At 48.1% G+C, this 14522-nt stretch overlaps 1 protein-coding gene across 4 annotated transcripts; it reads right to left on the reverse strand.

Moving 5' to 3' along the window:
* Positions 1 to 6317: 6317 nt before the first annotated feature.
* Positions 6318 to 13885, reverse strand: RIT1 (Ras like without CAAX 1). 4 transcript variants are annotated; one of them, XM_045876598.3, is made up of 6 exons: positions 13655 to 13883; positions 13315 to 13439; positions 13135 to 13191; positions 10450 to 10523; positions 10032 to 10223; positions 6318 to 8941 (listed from the first exon to the last, which is right to left on the reverse strand). In XM_045876598.3, exons 2-6 carry the CDS (start codon positions 13418 to 13420, stop codon positions 8711 to 8713), a joined length of 660 nt encoding a protein of 219 aa, XP_045732554.1. In that variant the 5' UTR covers positions 13421 to 13439; positions 13655 to 13883; the 3' UTR covers positions 6318 to 8710. The 4 variants fall into 4 exon arrangements, with proteins under 4 accessions (XP_045732554.1, XP_045732555.1, XP_064449771.1 ...); XM_045876599.3 differs by having other exon boundaries at positions 13304 to 13439; XM_064593701.1 differs by lacking the exon at positions 13135 to 13191 and having other exon boundaries at positions 13655 to 13885.
* Between the last annotated feature and the right edge of the window lie 637 nt (positions 13886 to 14522).

Raw genomic sequence — 14522 nt, forward strand, 5'->3', positions numbered from 1 at the left:
TAAACATGCAATCACAGACTGAGAAAGGCTCTGAAAGAGAAGGAATGCAGGCTAACGCACCCCTCGGAGGTCATGCCCCGGGGTGCTCTGAGGACCCCTGCATGCCCTGAAGTCTGGAACAATGACTTTTCCTACCTTCTGTCCTGTGGAAATTGCCCTCGCTGTGTGCACGTGTTTCCTTTCTGGAAGCAGGAAAGGAAGCCCCCACTCTTAAGGTTTCAGTGAAGGAACTAAAAGTTTTTTAGGGGCACCTGGGTGGCTCAGTCATTCAGCATCTGCCTTCAGCTCGGGTCGTGGTCCCAGGGTCCTGGGATCGAGCCCCACATTGGGCTCCCTGCTCTGCAGGGAGTCTGCTTGTCCCTCTGCCCCTCCTCCCCTCCCCCCTCCCCCGTCCCGCTCATGTGTGTTCTGTTAAATAAATCTTAAAAAAATAATAAAAATAAAAAAGTTTTTAAAATGACAAGTAATACAATAAGCATATTATACAAAAATTGGAAAATAGAGAAAAGGAAAAAAAATTAGTGGGGATTCTAGAACCTTCCCAACCTTCTGTCTTCTAGTCTTATTTCCTGTGCGTTTTTTCCCTGAGGCGTCACACAGGGTCACTGTGGAAAACACATAATATAAAGTACAAGTTCACAGAAACCGGGAAAAACATCCGTCTACAGGGGAACATCACTAGTTTCCGCACACCTTCCCATCCGCAACTAGCTGGTGTTGCAATCATGGCCCACAGGTAATTTTGCATATTGCTTTCTCTCTAGGGGTAAGTCTGAAAAAATACTACGATAATACAACGATGGTAAAAGTATCTTGGCACTCAGTCAAGATGCTTTTGTCTATGATTAACAGGAAACCCAATTCAAATTGGCTTAAACACCAAGAACATGTACTGGTTCACCCAAGTGTAAGTCCACGGGCAGGGCCTGCTTCGGGGCACTCTGGCAAAATGTCACTAACACCGAGGGTCCCGGGTGCTTCCCGGGGGCCCACACGGACATGCAATGTCCGCTTAACCCTAACGGTTCCAGGGGAAAAGAGACTGCTTCAGGGCCACTCCCAGAAACCGTTAGCTTTTCTCTCCTCTAATCTCTGGCCCAAAACGGGCCACATGGTCATTGCTGAGCCTATCGGGCAAGAAGGATGGGAGTGTCTTTTGACCTGCCCTGGACCTGGGTGTGGGAAATGGATGGCTTCTTGCATAAGATGTCATTTCCTTTGGAAGGAGGAATGGGTGCCGGGCTGGAAGAGAATGTGGACCACATTGTTTTCCCTCCTCCAGCATCTGTCCGCCCACAGCGTCTTCTCCTATGATCTTCTTATAACAAACTCTGAGAAGAGCCGCCAACCTCATCCACCTCCCGTACCTTGTGGTTTGACGAGACAAACAGCCTAATACTTGGGGTCCTCTTTAAATGATTCCAGAGTGGGGCACCTGGGTGGCTCAGTTGCTTGGGCGTCTGCCTCCAGCTCAGATCATGATCCCAGGGTCCTGGGATCGAGTCCCGCATCAGGCTCCCTGCTCAGCAGGGAGTCTGCTTCTCCCTCTCCTTCTGCCACTTCCCGGGACTACTTGTGCTGTGTGTGTCAAATAAATAAAAGCTTAAAAAAAATAAATGATTCAAGAGCAAATCAGTTTAGCCACAGAGCATAATTTTTCAGAAACCTGAGAACATCTCTGTTCCTTTTTTTTTTTTTTTAACTTTAAGTCATAACTCCACCAAATGCAGGGCTGGAACTCACAACCCCGAGATCAAGAGTCGCAGGCTCCCGAAACTGGACATTTTCATGACTGACATTCACTCACACCAAATCCGTCCCGTCTGGCATTTTTCCAAGTTGACACTGAATTTTTCACCAAGGAGCAGGAGCAATCTTTCATTAATTCGTCCCCTTACCCCCCACCCCCATTCTCTACCACTCAGTCCGCATCTCTGACATGAGATTGTGCACATCAGAAGCAGAGGTGCCTGGGGACCCGGCTGGCTTGGCAGGCATGTGACTCTTGATCTCAGGGTGGGCAGTTCAAGTCCCCACACTGGGTGTGGAGCCTACTTAAAAAAAAAAAAAAATCAGAGGTCCCTGAAGAACAGAACTGAGCCACCAAGACCTGCGCTCTTGTTATTCACACGGCTGAATTCCCAAAATCCAACACCATGCCTGGCATCCAGCAGGTGCTCAGTAAAGGCTTGTGGAATGCAGGAAGACAGGCAGGGGACACAATATTGTCTCGGAAGCAGACCTAAAGTAAACACAAAAAAATCTGTGCCTCTTCCCACTTACGACTGAGTTGGAGTTTCCAAAGAAGTGTGGTCTAGAGCAGAGTCTTGTTTTTGTCAGTTTTTTGGGTGGTAGCAGTGGTGGGTGTGTCTTAGCTGCAAGTAGACCCACATGTGCTCTTGAGGCTGCCTGGGGATCTGACAGGAAGAGTGGCCACAGTGTTTTGGGTGGGACTAACCTAGAAGTGCAGGGGCGCCCTCCCGGCCAGCAGAGATTTTATTTTATTTTATTTTTTTTTTTTTTTTTTTTTTTAAGATTTTATTTATTTATTTGAGAGAGAGAATGAGAGACAGCATGAGAGGGAAGAGGGTCAGAGGGAGAAGCAGACCCCCTGCTGAGCAGGGAGCCCGATGTGGGACTCGATCCTGGGACTCCGGGATCATGACCTGAGCCGAAGGCAGTCGCTTAACCAACTGAGCCACCCAGGCGCCCCACCAGCAGAGATTTTATATTGGATTATACCGTACTGGAGCGCCTGCTTGAACTCACCTTCCTATCAAGCACTGGTGTGCAAGGAAACTAGGGCAAACATCTGATGGGGGGAGAGTTCTGAACCTAGAGATTTTCTCCTGGCTCAGAGCAAACTGCAATAAAACTAGCAATAACCAGCTCTGGGAAGGGCAGGAAATGACATGTCCCCACCCCAGCAGCTTTTGTTCAAAAAACTGGGTGACTTAATGATATGATCGCGTGTGCTGAATTTTTTTAAGCAAGGACTACTAGACAAAGCTAAAACATTTCAGTAATTTTGTCTTAAGGCCAACTCATGTTTAAAAGTTGATTGGAAATTTCAGCATACCCCAAACATTAAGACTGAACAGGCCTTTGTTCTATCCAGGGGTTTCCTTCATAATAAGGTACGAGTTTACTTTTCCTGCTAGTCCCCCAGCCACGGCCCTTGTTTCGTCCTGCATCTTCTTACTGCTTACTCTCCGTGCTCCCCACCCCACGCCACCCCGACGAGAGCCGCGAACGTTCTCCGCACCTGGTGACAGCCAGCCGTCACCGCTCCACACCGCCCTCCGATGCCCGCCCAGGGCACTCATCACCATCTGACTCAGGAAAGGCAGCATGACTGCCATCATAATCTTCTGGGATTCAACAGACATTCCCGGATCCTGTCAGAATTCATCAGATCAGAATCTCCAGAGACTAAGCTAAGAAAATGAGAGAGAAAACCCAGAACTGCTCTTGCCTGTTTCTGATCCAGAGCAGACAGGTACTTGGGAGCCACGCCCACTTCAGACCTGCCTCACGGCTTCCCACGCACTCAGCCCGCCCCGTGGCTGTCCTGCTGTGTACTCTGAGCCACAGTGGGCTTCTCCATGCTCACCCCACCTACCCCAGGGTAGTCTTGACTCACCCACTCTCCGATCCTGCGCTGGAGCCGTCCTACATACAGGATGCTGGACTTTTCTGTGGTTCCAAGTCATGCATCTTCACTTTTTGAGAAATCTTCATGGCCTAATTCTACCTACCAATTTAATCCAAATCTTCCTAGGTTTTCTTTTAATTAGTCGATGTAACATGGTTTTAGGTTGCCTATGAATTGCCCTGCCTTCTCAATCCGTTGTACACCCCTGGGAGCAGAAACCACGTGCTAGGAGTCTTTGGTTACATCCACTAACTAGTGGTAGCCCAAAGAAGCTACCCTTGCCCCAGCTCCAACCATCTGGACAGTGAAGGGAAATAGGTCTGCAAGGCTCTTCACGGAAATAGGTCTGCAAGGCTCTAAGTACGGGTTGACTCAATTATGCTGTCTGGCTGCATTTTCCTAAAATCTAAAATCCATCCTGCCTTCCAGACCATGCTTGGTCCTGTGCACCAGACAAGCCGCAAACCAGCTCCACTCATCAGAAGACAAGGCGCTTTCTGCAGACAGGAGCTGAGGCGGCTCTCGCTTTCTTCACGTACGTGGGTGCAATCCAGCCACATGGGAAGAGCACAGCACTGAACCACAGATAACCAGCAAACCAAGAAGAACAGCAAGGCTCCGCTTCCAACTTCCACTGAAAAAAACTTGTCAAAAACTGAGTAAAATACAAATACACTATTTTCCTAATTATTCTAATTTATGTTATACCTAATTATTTAACACAATTCTTAGTGGGAAAAAGAGAGACAAAATTGGGCGCCTGGGTGGCTCAGTTGGTTAAGCGACTGCCTTCGGCTCGGGTCATGATCCTGGAGTCCCGGGATTGAGTCCTGCATCAGGCTCTCTGCTCGGCGGGGAGTCTGCTTCTCCCTCTCCCACTCCCCCCCCTCTTGTGCGCTTTCTCTCTCTCTCTCTCTCTAAAATAAATAAAATCTTTAAAAAAAAAAAAAGAGAAAGACAAAATTAATTTGTGCAGCAAAAGCATTTAGAGATATGTGAGGACAGGGCGAATCATCATCAGAGAACTCAGGCCTCCAACTACTTCCCTGTGAGGCGAGGCCACAAGTTTCAGTTCCAGCTGAGCTGATAAATGTATGAACATAGTTTGAACCGAACTTTTAAAGATTTTATTTATCTTAGAGGGTGAGCACGCGGGTGCTTGGGCAGCAGGGGGGGAGGGGCAGAGGGAGAGAGGGAGGAACCCCAAGGACACTCCCCACTGAGCGCAGAGCGCAACTGAGGCTCAATCTCACAACCCTGAGATCATGACCTGAGCCTAAATCAAGAGTTGGATGCTCAACGGACTGAGCCAGCCAGGAGCCCCTGATTACAAACTTTAATTTGAGGCTGAGCAAATCCAGGATGACTGCAAATCCGTTTTCAGTACTGAACCATCTCTTAAAGCCAAGTGCTTGTCCGTGTTAACACAGACTCCTAAAAAGTAAGACTTTCAATTTCTTTGTCATCCTTCTCAGTAAGTTTGGAAAAGGAGAAACACTACCAACTGTCAGGAGCTTCCTAAATTTATATGATTTTTTAAAGAAAATAAGCAAAAAACACTAGAAATGAGGAGAAACTTCAGAAATCACCTCGCTTTGATTTTCTCTATTTTCCCACGCGGGTTAAATTCAGCCTCTCCTCGACTTGCCTGCTCTACCGTTAGCGCTCAGTGCCCCTCTGAATTTCTGAAACATTCCCAGTTGGAAGCAGGTCATCTCCGACTTCACAATCCATCTCCAGCCGGATATGCTGATTTTGTCAAAGTTCAAGAGCAGGGATACTGTCTATCCCTTCGAATCCCAGTCTCACACGGTGCTCAGTGCACAGAGGAGGCCCACGAACGCTTTGATGGAACCCCCGCGCCTCGCCTAACGGAGGCCAGAAAGGGAACGCCGCTCCTCCACTACCCGGTTCAAGAGTGGACCCTCCTGACCGTTGCTCACCTGCTCAACACAAGTAATGAGAACACAGAAACACATTCCTTTAAGGTCCAAACCAAGTCCTCTCCACAAACGCCAGTGCCCATTTTCAGTAGAGACAAAAGCAATGACCTTCACACAAAGCAATGATTCCTCACAGTCTCACGTTTAGTTTCCACACTGGAAACAGCCTGAACCCTTCATCGGGTGGCAAACATGCCATTCGTCTCCAATGTGTTTTTTCTGTCTCCCCACCACTCCACCTCTCTGCACACAGGGTCTCAGCAGGCTTCCTCGGGCACCTGCCCGCCCCCCCACCCCATCCCAGGGGTGGCAGTTCACTCTACCTGGCCAAACACCAAACACCCCTAAGCGTCCTGGCTGCTGAAGCCAGGACAGGAACAGTGCCCGCGGTGGGGAACCAGAGTCCAGAGTCACTTAAGAGGTGGGACCCCACTCACTGTCACATGGAGACTCTTTGGCAGCTGGACCGCAGTGCTTCACCTCCCTGCAGCCTGTCCACCTGCCCAAGAGCCAAGGTCCTCTCTCTGAAAGGGCGTTCCATGCCACGCCCCAACGCACTCAACGCAGGTATCCTGCACGCGGCGGGCACTCACACTTTTGAATCCGTATTTTCCAGAACAGAAAATCTCATGGTATTGTATTTTCTTAAAATGACCTTTGTGCAATGATTCTAAGCATTTCCACCCACGCACAGGTAAGTAAAGGAGAAGCCCAACAAGTTGTTTAAAAGTTCTGTATTGTGTCATGTAAACTGTCTTCATATACACATGCGTTAAGTGAAAGACTGCTCTTCCTTCTCCCACCCCCAAACATCACAGTAGACCAATTCTTGCTAAAATATAATAAAATTAAACATATCCCCTCCTGAATTCTAACAGCTCACTCTAAATTTTCTAACTTAATCGGGCGCAGGCATCAACAGTCCCAGTGCTTTCACACGTGTCCCTGAATGTTTCTCTCTTCAAAGTTCCAGGAGTAATGGATTTTAATGCCCTCAAATTGGATAAACCTGACTCTTCAGAGCTTATAAAATTACATACAGTTATGATCACTAAGACTAGAGCTGTTACCTACACACATTATACCCCCTCAAACTATTTAGCACCATGAATAGAATTCTCAATACTAATGGGCTAATTATCCAATGACCAAATACAGGACAGTGACAGTCTTAAAAACACAAATTTGTTATTTTTCTTATATACAATGTAAATTCCCTCCTGTCTTATGGATCTTTCTGGCAATCTTCTCTGCTGCCTTGAAGGTCCTGAATGATTATACAGCTGTCAAGTTCTTGCTCGACGCTAATTACAATTCCCTAGATCATTAGTAATGAGAAGCTAAGGCATTACATGTAAAAGGCTCTAAGCTAATTTAAATGTGGTGAAATACTGTTAAAATAGAATTGCACTGCATTTCTTTTCTACCTTCATGCTTCTCTAAAGTGCTATGGTTCCTATCAGATTTCTGTCCTGCAGAGATTCAAATTCTGGGTCTTCCACTATTGGATGGCTTGAGTACCATAAAACATGATTTATTTGGTTTCAAAAGGGACCACGACCTAGCTAAAAAAGGTGCAACCATCACCTTTCTTTAAACCTGGAACAGACATCGCATGGAGTATGAGAAAAAAACACAACAAGCCTATCCTTCTGCCTGTCAGTAAAGTGGAAAACAGTAAGTCGAGGGGCACGCTATTTCTAAATGGCGCTGCAGTCGCGTGCTTCAGGGTTAAGACGGTCACAAACTCTGTCCGTGACATTTAATGTTCAATCTGCGCCACATTATTCTTAGCACTTCTGCACCTAATCTCCACACACAGTTAAGTCCAGATACCCAAACAATCCTGATTCTAAAAGAGAGAATGCACCACCCATATGTAAAGCTGTGCCTTTCCAGAACAAGCTCCCCAGCTATGCACAAATATCAAGGTGGTATTCTCTTAGGCTGAGTTTTGTCAAGGCTCAGACAGCCCTGTGCAGTGAACTCCCCAAGGTCCCTGCAAAGAAATCTTCAACGAGAAACTCAACACACAGGAGTCTAAAGCTTCGCGCCTGGCTCGTTAGCACAGAGACCCCCAGGCTTCTCTTGAGCATGGAGTGTAGTGTTGTGTTGAGGAGGCACATACATGGTTTTACTCTAACTCCTGACATCTCTTCCATGTGGACAATGCAGTCTGATGAAGGACCTAGAGAACATTCCACCAGGCCTAGCTCTGCTAGAGAGCCAGGGAAGCACTTAATGTAATTGTACTGGTGTGCGCATCTCTGGGGAAAAAAATAAACCTGCACAAGGCCATGGCTGTCCCAACTAAGGGTCTAGACAAGAGTTTAGTAATCCAGTAATGACTCCCAAAGCATAGACCTTGGAAGCTAAGGAAGGCTAAATCCTGAAAGGAAGAACAAAATAACTTCATAGGAGAAACTTGCATACATTTCACTCGCTTCTGCTTATCCTCACCTAGCTCAGTGCATCTGGGTTGATGTGCACTTTCTAGGAAAGCCAGGCTTGCACTGGGAACGTGGTCCTGACGTGGAGTCCCGCCCGCCCCCCTCCACGGCCTGGCGTCCCCGAGCTCATAACCCCGCATCTGCGACAGGACGCAGTTCCACAGCAATGCCCTGAGCCGGGTTTTCCGTGGTTTTCGCTGTGTGTCCAGGAAGCACCTGTGAACAGAAGAAAGTGAGGCCCTTCCCTGGGAAGGTCTCAGGGAACCCAAGTTGAAAAGGACACAGAGTAATGCATAGCAGAAAATTCCTCCTGTGGGCTTCGTAAAACACACATGGTATACAGACGCCCCCAGGGTGGAAACAATCAACACTAATTAACTAATACCAGGAAAAGAACCCAAAACATTGGTAGATCAAATTCTAATGTGACAATTTACAAGTAGACAGTGCTCCACTGGGTTAATAAATCAGAATTAGCTAAAAAGACAGTATTCTAGACACCACGTCACTGAAGACTCCCACTAGGCATACACCCTTCGTCAGTTACATTTAGAGGAACGGTCACGACAGGACAAAGAGCAAGCGCCATGCTCACTCGTGCAGGCCACTGGGTTGCTCGGAGTAAACCCTGCGGTTCACAGGCCAACACGCACATCCTCCCTTCAAGTTACGGAGTCCTTCTTCTTCCGGAATGGTGATTTCAGCCGCTTCCACACACTGGTTTTGGGTTTAGATTTTTTCTCCATGGCCAGCACTGCCTCCTTCTCTTTCCTACGTATCTCCCGTACAAGGGCGTGGAATACATCATCAATGTAGTAGCGGTATGCAGCGGACGTCTCAAAAAAGGGACAGCTGAATTCTCGCGCCAAAGCCAGTCCTTCTTCTTTGGTGACCTTTAAAAATGTAAACATGAGAAAATGCATAGTGGTAACCACAGAAAACAATCACAACTGCCTCCAGAAGTGAAAAGAGAAGGGGCAATCTGAACAGAGAGCTCCTCAACTCCTCCTTCCTATGAAGTGACTGATTTTTTTTTTTTTAAAGATTTTCTATTTATTTATTTGACAGAGAGAGACACAGCGAGAGAGGGAACACAAGCAGGGGGAGTGGGAGAGGGAGAAGCAGGCCTTCCGCCGAGCAGGGAGCCCGATGCGGGGCTCGATCCCAGGACCCTGGGATCATGACCCGAGCCGAAGGCAGGCGCTTAACGACTGAGCCACCCAGGCGCCCCGAAGTGACTGATTTCTAATCCAACTATATAACAAATCCAAAATTGATATAGCCAATTAGGGATAGACCATAATTTGTCCTAGGTCTGAACATTTAGACTTTTTCTAACTTTTTGCTACCACAAGCAGCCTGGCAACCAACATTTTATATATAAATTCCTGGACAGATTTTTCAAACAGGCATTAAGCGAGAAGCACTGTGAACTTATCTACGGTCAAACTACTTCCGAAAAGTCTGTACCTACTCCGCTGCTTCCACCAGTGGTCCCAATATGCCTGTCCACTATTCCTTCAACTCTACACCAAACAGCCAGATTCTACACACTGTCGCCAATCTGGGGAGTCCAGCCTACTCTAGAATCCTCTATAATTTCTCTTATTCTCCCCTTCCAGGTCCCCTTAATGATCTTCACCATCAGGAAGTGTATCTTGAAGTCTAACCTACATTTGTCCTGCTGCAACATAAACTGACAGACTGGTTATTTTCTAAGGTTTTAGGAACATTCCATGATCCTTCACGTAATACGTACTCTATTTGTCATCTGATTACCACGCTGTGGATTTTATCCTGTAAACTGATTTCTAAAATTCAGATTTTTATCCAAGTTAATTGCAAATCAGTAAATTTAGAGAAATTTCTACGGTTAAAGAGAAGTTAATTTAAAATTTTTACTTTAAAGCAAAAGAATCTATATACAGCGAAATGACGACGACCAATCTGAGACCACAGACTGCATTTCTGCTCTCTCCTCACCTGTCTTAGCTGCTTTAGGTCAGACTTATTTCCCACCAGAACCACAGGTGTATCATCAGTGCGTCGAACTCTGTAAATAAGCTGCTTAAATTCCCGAACTTCATGGAAACTTCGACGATCGGTGATAGAGTAACAGATGATAAACCCTTCTCCTGCCCTCATATACTGATCCCGCATGGCTGTAAACTCTGCCTGGAGGGGAACAGGATCATTAATGTAGTGATGAAACCTAGGGCTGCACACACATTAGCTATGATTTCAGATCAAAGAAGACACATATATCAATTACCTGCTATCCTGAGTCAGAGAGCATGAAAAATTGAGAAAGATGAACTGGTGATCTTCTCTGCATAAGCCTTCCCCTCCCCTCTACTACAGTGAAAAACACCTTTACACGCAGCATTCTGAGATTTAATACCTGTCCAGCCGTGTCCAAAATGTCCAGGTTGGCAGGCTCATCATCAATACGGATCCGGATTTTATAAGCATCTTCTACAGGAGGGAAGAAAGGTGTACTATAAACCCATAAGCACAGGAATTATGTAACCTTATTTTAACTTTTTTCTTTTTTGAGTAATCTCTAAGCCCAAAGTGGAGCTCAAACTCAGGACGCCAAGATCAAGAGTCGAATGCTCTACCAACTGAGCCAGCCTGGCACCCTGCAACCTTATTTTAAAATTCTTCTTATAGAGAAATAGATTATACACAAGTTCTTTAAATGTCCAGATTTTCTCAGGAAGCATGCTCAATCCATTGAGATATGTAAATTGGGTCTTCAACTGAGCTGTTTTGTGTTTTTCACCTAAGTGATGACATAGGTTTATTCATTGTTTATATTTATAAGACGTCATCTAAAATTCTAGGCTAAAAAAGTATTCTTTTTAAAAAATATTAGGCTCTGGGGCACCTTGGTGACTCAGTCAGTTAAGCGTCTGACTCTTGATTTCAGCTCAGGTCATGATCTCAGGGTTGTGGGATCGAGCCCTGCATTGGGCTCCGAGCTGGAGGTAGAACCTGCTTAAGATTCTCTCTCTCCTTCTGCCTCTCCGCCTGCCCCGCAAAAATTAGGCTCGAAAAGTAACTTTACCATTTGTTAAATAGTTATTAGATGCCAGGCATTATACTAAGTAATCTATATACCTTAACTCATTCAATAGTGGCAATATTCCAATAGTGACAAATATTCCAATCCATAGTATTATCTCCACTTTACAGATAAAGAAAAACTCTGAAACATTAAATGTCTTTCCCATATTACAAAGTTAATTATACAGCCAGAATTAAAACCAAGGGCTGCTTGATTCAAAAGCCTTATCTACTTAACCAAATACTATGGTTCCTCCTCATTTTAATACTATACAAGAAAAAAAAATCATTTTTTTTTCTAAATAATCCATATTGTCATAATCTCTCCTTCATGAAAACAAATTTCTTTATGGGCATTATTATATGAACCTTGAAAAATACAAGAAAATTTTTTTAAAAAGAGAAAACCCACTCAATATTTTCATCATTCAAACAATTGCTGCTTACACCCCAGTGTATTTCAGTATTTTTTCTTGAACCCCTGCTCATGACTCTTCCTCAAAGATAAAGAGCCCACCGAACCAGTGTTTCTCAAACTACAGGCCATGATCCGCTAGGATTAGGGAGCTGTGAATGAATTTAATGCGTTGGGACCAGCATTAAAATAAATAAGCAAAAATCTACAAGAAAAAATACAAGAGCATACCACGTGCAGGGACATACAGTTTCCTGATACTTCAGTTACGGGTAAATATGTACCACACACACACTCGCACACGTACTAGCTCCAATGTAGAACTGTTCTTCTCAGAGTTAGCAGCCAAAGTTTGCCACAAAGCCCCCTAAAGAAAAGGCCCTAAATTATAAACTCCGCGAGAGAAACTACTGCATCTTTTTGTTCACCACTGAACTCCCAGGGCCTACAACAGTACTTAGCACATAATGGGAACTCAAGACACATAAGTACATGCTGTTGAATCAGATGGTATTGTCCGGAGAGCAGCTGACTGGGGGAAAAAAATCAACTGATTAAAAAAATTAGCTCTTTCAGAGAACACATATAAGTTTTGCTTTAAAGAAAAAAAAAATACTTGTGAAGTTCTAAGTAAACTATCTTAAACCCTAAACTGAGTTTATTTCTAGAATCCTCAACATAGTTTGAATCCCTGAGCAATGCTGTACATTTAAAAAACACAAGCAGTGTTCCTATTTTCCTCAAGCCACAGAAGCATGAACTATATAGAACGACTGCATCCAAACCTGGCTTGGCACAGCTCTCACTGGCTTTGTGGAAAACAGGGCGGCAGAGGCCTGACCCAGTGGAAATCCTCCCGAGAGACCCAGGATCCTGACACTCTGAAAACACTAGCAGTATGGCTCCCGCCCTCACCGTCCCCTCCCCTCCGTTTTTCTTTGTATCTTTAACCCCTTAGAATCAAACCTGCTTCCTCATAGTCCAGGAACGACAGTAGTATTCTTAGTCTTTGCAGAGAATAGCAACTTTTTTGAAAAGGCCAGACAAAATTCCTTTTTCCTCCACCCGTGTTTTGCCAACAACAGAGCACTAAGAGTTAGAGGAGACGTGAAAGAAGACCTTACTAGGTAATCAACTTGAGGAATAAGGAAGTAAAGGAAGAGCTTCCAGGGGAAGAAGTGCAGCTGCAGGTCTGAGCTGTCAGACTTCAGCAGGCTGGCTAGACTTGTTTTTCTGCTTCCTTTTGTGGAAGCTCAAACCCGCTGACTCATAGTTACAGAGCCAGAGACCCTTAGAGAAGTGACAGCGAACGGCTTCGAGGCCTGGACACTTCTCCTTTTACCTGGCCATACAGCCTGGGAACCCCGCAACCCTAACGGACCAAAGCGCTCCATGAACCTGAAAGACGGCTTCCCGACCCACCCAGCTAAGGGGGAAACAAAGTAGTGCCTGTTCACCCAGTGCTATGGAACCCCCGCTGAAAAATCTTACAGGGACACCCACAAAGGCTCCAAAGAGCAGCAGTTCGAGACGGTTTCAAAAACTGACACCAGGACAGGTCCACGCGGTCTACTTAGAAACTTCGGCGGTAACTCGCCTTACCGATGGTGGGGTCGTGATCTTCTGGAAATCGGTGGCTGATGAACTGCATGGTCATGGCTTCGAAACAAGAAACGGAAGTTAAGGTCCACAGACGGACCCACGGAAAGAACGAGCGTCAGCCTCCCCCCTGCCGTGCGTGCGGATGCGCACTTCTGGGAAATGGACGCACCGGGCACCTACCGCTTTTCCCCACGCCGCCGGCGCCCAGCATCACCAGCTTGTACTCCCGGGAGAGGCCCGCGGGGCTGCCGCAGCTGCCGCCCGCGGGGCGCGGCCCCGGCTCCATGGTCCCTCGGGACGCGCACCTGGAGAGCAAGAGGGACGCGCTGCGCCCCGGCCGCAGCCGGCGCCCCCGGCGCCCCCGGCCCCCCGCGCCCCCCCGCGCGCCCGCCCCGCGCCCCCGGCCCCCCGCGCCCGCCCCCCGCCCCGGCCCCGCGCCTCCGGGCCCCTCCCCCAGCCCGCGCCCCCCGCGCTGCGCCCCCGGCCCCCGGCCCCCACCACCGGCCCGGCGCCGCCTCACCTTTCCCCGGGCGGGCCGGCCGGCGACACCGCACAGCGCTCCCAGGTACTGCAGTTTCCAGAAGAAAAACAAAAGCGGCAGGGCAACTCCGGGTTCCTCCTCAGACCGGGGCGCCGGCAGAGAGCCCAGGAGGCGGCCCCCCAGGCCCCCGGGCCCTCGCGCGTGCCCGTCCGCCCGCCCGCCCCACGCGAGGTTCCGGCGCCGACCTGTGACCCCTCCCGTGGCCGGGAAGATGGCGCCGCCGCGGGGGGCGGGGCCGCGTGACGCGCGCCCGGCCCCGCCCCTCGCAGAACCCGGCTCGCCGGCGTGCGCCTGCGCGAGCCGAGCGGGGGCGGGGCCCGGCCACGGGGGCGTACGCGCGGGGCTGGGTGTCGTTTGTGACAAGACCCGAATGGGGCCCAAGGTGATCCACACGCGAACTTGGGAACCCCCGTCCCCGCTGAAATAGCGCAGATGCAGCTACGGCACCGGGGCTCTAACCGCAGGGAGGTCGGACCCCACGCGCGGAACGGAGACTCGACAAGCCGGCCCGCTTTGTTGTAAAATAACGTACTTCCCCCAGCGGGACGAAGGAGTTTGGAGGCGCCTGAGCTTCCGCCTGGGCACCACCACTCCCCTTCACCGCCCTTGGGGAGGACACGCGGGTTCCAGGAGGAGTTGGCCCTGGGAAGAGGCTGATTCAACTTCCACCCGGCCTCTGTAAGAATGCTTTCCCAAGAATGGTTTGTGGACTCCTGTATTTCACTCCCTCACTAGCCGTGTTCAGTAAAGGACGCCGCATGTACGCGAACGGAGGGAGCCCACCAGAGTTACCCTCCAGGTTTTCATCGGGACTTTGAAGGGTCTACTCTGGACAGTCAAACTCTAG

Source organism: Mirounga angustirostris, unplaced genomic scaffold (assembly GCF_029215605.1).
Source record: "Mirounga angustirostris isolate CCGP_5_RB_7025 unplaced genomic scaffold, mMirAng1.0.hap1 SCAF_6, whole genome shotgun sequence".
NCBI classification, from domain to species: Eukaryota; Metazoa; Chordata; class Mammalia; order Carnivora; family Phocidae; genus Mirounga; species Mirounga angustirostris.